The 8010-nt window shown below is 40.5% G+C and overlaps 1 protein-coding gene across 1 annotated transcript in view; it reads left to right on the forward strand.

Moving 5' to 3' along the window:
• LOC110456736 (protein stoned-B-like) overlaps positions 1 to 5558 on the forward strand; it is a 43442-nt gene extending 37884 nt beyond the window's left edge. The window contains exons 2-3 of the mRNA XM_021507659.1: positions 334 to 4134; positions 5275 to 5558. Coding sequence (XP_021363334.1) covers positions 348 to 4134; positions 5275 to 5534 — 4047 coding nt within the window. The 5' untranslated portion in view covers positions 334 to 347 and the 3' untranslated portion in view covers positions 5535 to 5558. The remainder of the gene's footprint in view (positions 1 to 333; positions 4135 to 5274) is intronic.
• Positions 5559 to 8010: the final 2452 nt, after the last annotated feature.

Raw genomic sequence — 8010 nt, forward strand, 5'->3', positions numbered from 1 at the left:
CTAGTTTGTTATGTATCCTAAACTTTGTAAGGTACAGATACAAGTATTTAGACTTAGAAACTAGTTTGTTATGTATCCTAAACTTTGTAAGGTACAGATACAAGTATTTACACTCAGAAACTAGTTTGTTATGTACCCTAAACTTTGTAAGATACAGATACAAGTATTTAGACTAACAAACTAGTTTGTAATATGTCCTTAACTTTATATGATTCAGATCCAACTATTTGGACTTAGGAACTAGTAACTAGCAACTAAACTTGGTAGAATATGTATTCCTTTCGATAGACACAGAAATACTTGTTTATGTGTGCTTACCTTTATATGTTACAGATCCCAGCCTAGCGATGTCTGCCAGCTTCGATGAGTCATCCAACCTTGTAGATACAACCTCCCCCACAACCAATGAAGACTTTAGCAAACTGACAGTTGATCACCACGCCGCCTACAAATCTGAACCACATGAGAAATCCCATAAAGGATTTGGATTTATAAAGAAACGTGCCAAGTCACCATTTAGATCTCCTCTCAAATCACCCCTGAAATCTCCTCTCAAGTCACCTTTTAAGTCCAAAGCCAGTAAACAAGCTGCTAAAGATGCCCTTAAAGATACACACAAAGACACATTTAAGGACGAATTCCCTGATGATGTGAAAGAGGCTTCAGTAAAAGTGGTTGTTGATAAAAAGTCAGATGACTGGCAAGCCTTTCAGCAGATGCAAGATAGAATTAAACAAAATGTTGTGAAAACTCAGACAAGTTTGAATAAATTGTCATCAGATAATTCGGAGACTTCTAATGGTACTAATAGCAACAACGAAAAGCACAAAAAAATAGATGAGACTTTCTGGTCGAGTTTTGATGACACTTCCTCCCTGATTCCTCCAAGTCCACATGGTGTTAATAAAGACAAAGGAAAATCATCTGAACAGGATTCAGAACTGAATGTGACAAGCTTCCCAAACCTCAAAGTTACACCAACCCCCTCACCACGGGGAACACCCTGTCCTCCAGCCAACAGTCTTAGAACCAGCATGGAAAACCTGATGGCGGATGACCCTGTAGGGAGTAAAAATGAGGTGGCAGACCTTTTGGGATTGACCAGTGACCCCACAGACACTGACCAGGCACCAGCCGACTCAACGTATTTAATGAATCAAGATTTACTTGGACTTGACAACATCCTGTCATCAACTGGTGAGTCTCAGCATGGCAGCAGCATGTGCAGCAGCTTTGATGGCTCGGACATGGTGTTTGGAACAGTACCCCACAGTGAAAGGTCATCCCAAAGGTCAACCCCGCTGGGATTTGATCCTTGGGAGGATGACCAGCGGATCCCCATGGGAACACTTTCCTCAACATTTGTAAGCAGTATGGTGGATGAGTTTCTGCAGCTTGACACCATGAAGGAAGTTTCACAAGCTGATCTCAATCCATTTGATAGTTCTGCTGACAAACCAGCACCTAAATCTAACATCATTGATTCGCTTGATCCATTCTCTGCCAAAAAGGTAAAGGAAAAAGCACCACTTCCACCAACAAGTGTGGACGTTCTGCCACAGCCTTCCACAGATATTCTATCACAATGTTCTTCAGAGATTCTCCCACAGACAACCCAAGACTTTCTGCATCAGAGTGATACTGACACTGTGCCATCATCAGACACAGACTTTCCTGCCCCGTTACCTATTGACTTCAGTCAGGCATTCGGGGGAAGTGTGAACCTGTCTGATGAAGCAGCTTCCTCCCACTTTGATGCCTTCGGACAGCTGAGTGAAAACATACTTCCTCCATCTGTTGTGCCCTCAGGGGTGAATTCCTCTGCAGACTTCCTGCAGGCATTTGATGATACTGAGGATGTTGGTAGGGAGATAAAGGAGGGATTTTCCCATATTTTGCCTGTAGAGGTATATGACAATCTGGCTTTTGGTGTTGCAGACCCTTCCAAGGATGTTCCAGGTGACCAACCTGATAACGAAGAGCCCCAAGGTGAAGTACCAGTCACCAACAATCCATTCCTCACATCAGACATCAGCGAACAGCCTCCAGTGGCCACTGATCTGTTTGATGACAACTTCTTTGAAACCAAAGGTGCTTCTCAGTCCCAATATTCACAGGATGCATTTTCAAACATCTGGGGAAATGCACCGTCTGACAACATAAGTCAAGGCGTCAATCCATTCCAGGAGGATTTCTTCTCCATTGATAAAATTCCAGACACTACTGATTTTCCTGGAGAAGCTGCTGACAACTTCGCCACCAATACTAGCAATAACCCTTTCTTACAGGATGACTCGGCTGCTATCTTCTCTACTGTCTCCACAACGTCAAATGCTAATCCATTCCTAGATGACACTGTACCAGCACCTAAGTCAGAGCTGACTGACATAAACAGCTTTTTACTTGGTGATGCTGCTAAAGGCAATGCTCCTCAAACTGTCAAATCCCCTACACTAGATGATTTTGATCCATTTGGAATGTCTGCCCAAAAGGCAGAGGAGAGTCAGTCAGACCAGGCTGTACCAGTCGATGGAGCTTCCAAAGATGCTTTTACGGCAGTGGCGACATCTGGTGAGGATCAGCTGGTTCAGCCTGATGATGATGATGATGATGATGATGATGAGAATAATACCTTCATGCTTCAGATTAAACCGGTAAAACCAGACAGTTTAGGATCATTCAGGTCATCAGTACCCCCTCCTGCACTGAAACCCCCTCCTAGACCCCCACGGTCTCCCCAGCCACCCAGGGAAAACCCTTTCAACAGAGACTCGCCTCCAGAGGAGAACTTTGCTGAATTTGAGATCCGGGGTGGGGATGATACTCCCCAGGAAAAGGACAGTAACTTGGAGAGTCTACCAAGCTTCTCAACAGAGGACAACACTCCTGAAGAGGAGCTTGCAGCCCTCCCTCCCCTTGAACCCTTCCTCCCTAGCACAGACCAAGATGTCTGGAGCCTTATGCTTAGACAACCCACCAAAAAAAAGCTCACCACAAACAGGTTCTGGAAGCAGATCTATGTGAAGTTGGTGAAGCAGAGTGATGGACCTATCCTGAAGGTTTACCAGGAAAAGGATGATGCTGAGTCCTTTACAGAGCTCATTCTCCAGCCTTGCTACTCCATTTCTGAGGTGTCCCTCCAACAGTATGACCAGTATGGCAAAATCTACACAGTCAAGGTCCAGTACATCTTCTACAGAGAAAGGGTGGGTCTGCGTGCTGAGAGGATGACACCAGCATTCGTCAAAAAACCAAAGGCTACTATGATCCTTGCCCATGCACCACAGGTGTCAGAGATGCTCAAATTTGGCAGTTTAGACAAAGAGGAAATCACAATGTTTGTACGTGAGGTGGAGAATGCATTAATGAACATGGAGGCTAGGCGAGAAAAGACACTCACATACATTAAGGATGAGGTCTGTGCAGAGGTATGGGACGAATACAAAGCAGAATTAGACAAACAGGGCCGGATCATAACACAGAAGGCACGTGTCAGGGCTTTCTTCCTTGCTTTTGTCACTGGCATGCCCACATGTGAACTTGGGCTTAATGACAAACGGAGGCGGGGCAAGGAGGTGGTTGGTCGCCATGACATCATCCCGATAAAGACAGAGGAGTGGATTCGTCTGGATGATGTGCAGTTTCACTGCTCTGTTGATGTACCAGAGTTTGAAAAAACAAATAATATCAAATTTCATCCTCTGGATGCTTGTCAGTTTGAACTTTTGCGATATCGTGTTCGTCTTCGTGAAAACAAAGAATTGCCTTTACAGCTCAAAGTTCAACAAATTTTAAAAGAATCTAAAGTAGAAATCCGTTGTGACATACTTGTGACTGGTTACCATTCCTTCAGTAAAAAGCATGGACAGTTCCCCTGTGAGGACATTGAGATTCGCTTCCCTATACCGGAGCAGTGGGTGTACCTGTTTCGCTATGAAAAGCGGTTTGGGTATGGTGCATTTAAGTCAGCCACTCGCAAACCTGGTAAGATCAAGGGCTTGGAGCGGATCACGATGATTGCCCAGGGACTTCTGACTCCAACACTCATGGAGACCGATGTGGGTGTTGCTAAGTATGAACACCTGTACAAGGCTGTAGTGTGGCGGATCTCCAGACTCCCAGAGAGGAATGAAGGTAGGTGGGAACTAGAGGAGAACATCTCAGGTTGGTGGGAAAGGGGCGACATTTAGTTAATTAAGGTAGCTGGTGCATCATGCCACATGAGACCTTCAGAGTACATCTGAGATTGGGTGGCACTAAGGGAGAATGGGACATTGGAGCAAAGGCATCAGATGTAAGTCTACACAGTATGTGTGTAGTTTGAAGCCACCCTTTCTGTTAGAATATTGAGCATGTGTGAGAGAGTTTAACTAAGTTTATAATAAAATGGAAAAAAGGGAGATTCCAGAAATGTCCAGCTCTGATTGGTTAAGAAAACGGAATTCCCCTATTAGCTACCTATTTAGGTACTGTTCTATTTACACAGGCAAAAACACTGGATTCCCTTTGTGCCCTATTTGGGTACTATTGACACTCACAACATCCAGTTGTTATAGACACTTCTATGGAACAAGGTCAATAAATATGTAATAGCGAATCTAGAACCATAGCTAAGAGCCAAACAGAAGGATACTGTATAGAGGTTATATTTCGCGGGGAGGTTATTTTTCGCTATATTTGTGCTTTGACTAATATCTGTGAATTCAAAACACAAGCGAAATTATCGCAAATGTTAAACACTTTTACGGACCTTATCACAACATGTTGAAAATACTTAATACCCAACGCTGGTATGCAACCTTAAATGAACTCAAATCAGATTATCGCCCAACAACTGGGCAGTCCATGTAAAAACATCACTTACATTTAAGTGGCCACAAGATATTTATTTGTACACATGTACAGTTGGTGATTTATTGATTACAGTTTACTCCTACAAAGGTATTTTCTTTCGAGTGAAGTCACTGGCGGATGACGATGCTCAGGACCAGTGTGTTCAAACAGTTTACCTGTATTTCAAGGTTTAACCCTTAAATGATGACACTCAAAATACACTACACATGGAATTCGGTTGCACAGCAAAATTTAATCCCAGCAAATATGTACTGAATACGGAACCCGGGGAAATATTGCCCCCGCGAATTTAAAGCGCTATACAGTAGTACTTCATACAAGATTATAGTTGTATTATAAATTTGTACATTTCACTGGTAACTCACATACTTCCTATGATGTTATATTATGTTTTATGGTCATTTCGTTTTATCATTTTAGGAGCATACAAGAGTCACCTGTTTAGAATGACACTGGAGTTTGGACCACATGACGAAATTCCAGAATCATTTGAGTCACACGCCGAGGTGGAGTTTACGATGCCCTCATGCACAGTGTCGCAGTCTCAGGTCCGCTCAATCTCCGTGGAGAACCCCAACCCCCCAGACAAGTGGGTACGCTACATTGCCAAGTACCAGTATCGAATAGAGATTGACCACATCAACGAGGTGTGCAAGACCAGTCCCGACAATGGCAAATGACCAGTTTTATACCTGAGAAACTGACTGGTCACGAACTCGGCCTCGGTACCAAAATGTCTGACAGCTTACTGTGTGTGATGGATGGTAAGCCGAATTCTACATGTTACAGTGGAACCAGGACTATCCAGCTTATGTTGGCGTGTGTGATTCCCCAACATGTGTACCTCAGATGTTGTGTGCCCTAGGACGTGCTCAATAGCTTGGTTGTAACCTTGATAAGTTACCTATAGAGCTAGGATTATAGGGTACCTGGTTAGATACCCAATAGAGCGCCAGGATTATAGGGTGCCTGGATAGTTACCTTGTAGAGCTAGGATTATAGGGTACCTGGATAGTTACCCTGTAGAGCTAGGATTATAGGGTACCTGGATAGTTACCCTGTAGAGCTAGGATTATAGGGTACCTGTAGATACCCTATAGAGCTAGGATTATAGGTAACCTGGATAGATACCATATAGAGCGCTAGGATTATAGGGTACCTGGATAGTTGCCCTGTAGTGCTAGGATTATAGGGTACCTGGATAGTTACCCTGTAGTGCTAGGATTATAGGGTACCTGGATAGTTGCCCTGTAGTGCTAGGATTATAGGGTACCTGGATAGTTACCCTGTAGAGCTAGGATTATAGGGTACCAGGATTAAGCTGATAGTGGGTAGAAGCTAGAAAATGTTTCAGTATGTTTGGATTAATTGAGTGTCAGACAATGGAATTGACATTGCTATAAATAGCAGTATGCAGTGTGCCTCAACACTAAAACACAACTCATGTTTCTATTTTATATCTTTACTATAAATTTTTCTTTTAACTTGAAGAGAGAACAGTCCATTGATTGTATCTTTCTAAGATCTGTTTTGTAGATCAATAGATGTGAGATCTATCTTGTAAGATCTTATTTTACCATTATATATATTATATATATACATAGATACTGTTATATATATTATATATATACATAGATCTGATTTTACGGTTTTATATATTATATATATACATAGATCTGATTTTACTGTTATATATAATATATATATACATAGATCTGATTTTACTGTTATGTATATTATATATATACATAGATCTGATTTTACTGTTATGTATATTATATATATACATAGATCTGATTTTACTGTTATGTATATTATATATATACATAGATCTGATTTTACTGTTATGTATATTATATATATACATAGATCTGATTTTACTGTTATGTATATTATATATATACATAGATCTGATTTTACTGTTATGTATATTATATATATACATAGATCTGATTTTACTGTTATGTATATTATATATATACATAGATCTGATTTTACTGTTATGTATATTATATATATACATAGATCTGATTTTACTGTTATGTATATTATATATATACATAGATCTGATTTTACCATTATAGAATGTAATAATTATACACTACATGTTTATGATGCTAGTATACAGCTGGAGAAAGGATCTGAGTTTAACAAAGTACAGAATGTTAATTAATCAGTTTAGAAGGTCTATTTAATGTATCAACTGAGCCTTCCAATTACTTCTTAGTTTTTAATTTAGCATCGTTTTGTAAGCTATAATATATAACTGTTGTCTAAAAAAACATTTACTTACATCACACCAATCAATGTTGAGAGGTGCATAGAAACATATACAACCCTTTACACTGACATGGACAGCCAGTATACATAAGGTGTGTTCCAAAGTGATACGAGAGGTTGTTTTCTGTAGTCTTCAGTGTTTTGTAGATATATTCACATTTGATGCATCATACTAAAACTCCATTCCTTCATACTTTATTAGGATTAATTAAACCCAATGCTATAGACAAACAGGACCTTATCAATTCAGTATCCAGGCCCCACAGGTACATCATGTGTAATCAAGGATGCTCTACACCTCACAGGTGTGAAATACAGGTATAATGAAGGGGAGCTAACTGGCATTACCTCACATGTATGAGGAAGATACCTATCCTTATTTGGTACACAGGGGAGATAATTGTATAATATATATTACCAGCCCAGTGTTTAACACTGCTTCATTAAGACGGCAGTGAGTTCCTTAGTCTTCACAAGTACAGAAACAATGTGTATTCTAGGAAACAGAACAAGGTACATACTAGTTTAATTATGTAACTATATATTGACTTAATGTTGAATTTAAATCACCAAGCCTACCCAGAAGTTGTGTGTAGAGTAGACAGTGCTTTAAGAGGAATGTTTTGAAGCAGCTCATATGTGTGGTTTATATCTATAGCTCATCTAGTGGAGATCTGGAGGAGTGGAAAACTGGGGGTAGTTTACACCTAGTAAGACTGATCAGTAGAGAGATGTGTGTTAGGGGACGTCTAGTATAAGTGGACTATGTGCAATACATTAAACATTGTCATTACTTTGAAATGTTGTTACTTCTGTGTGCAGTATCACTGTTACACACCACATGTTACTTGTTTTGTTACCTCAATGTAATAGACA

This window comes from Mizuhopecten yessoensis, unplaced genomic scaffold, assembly GCF_002113885.1.
Source record: "Mizuhopecten yessoensis strain PY_sf001 unplaced genomic scaffold, ASM211388v2 scaffold8839.2, whole genome shotgun sequence".
Taxonomy (NCBI): Eukaryota; Metazoa; Mollusca; class Bivalvia; order Pectinida; family Pectinidae; genus Mizuhopecten; species Mizuhopecten yessoensis.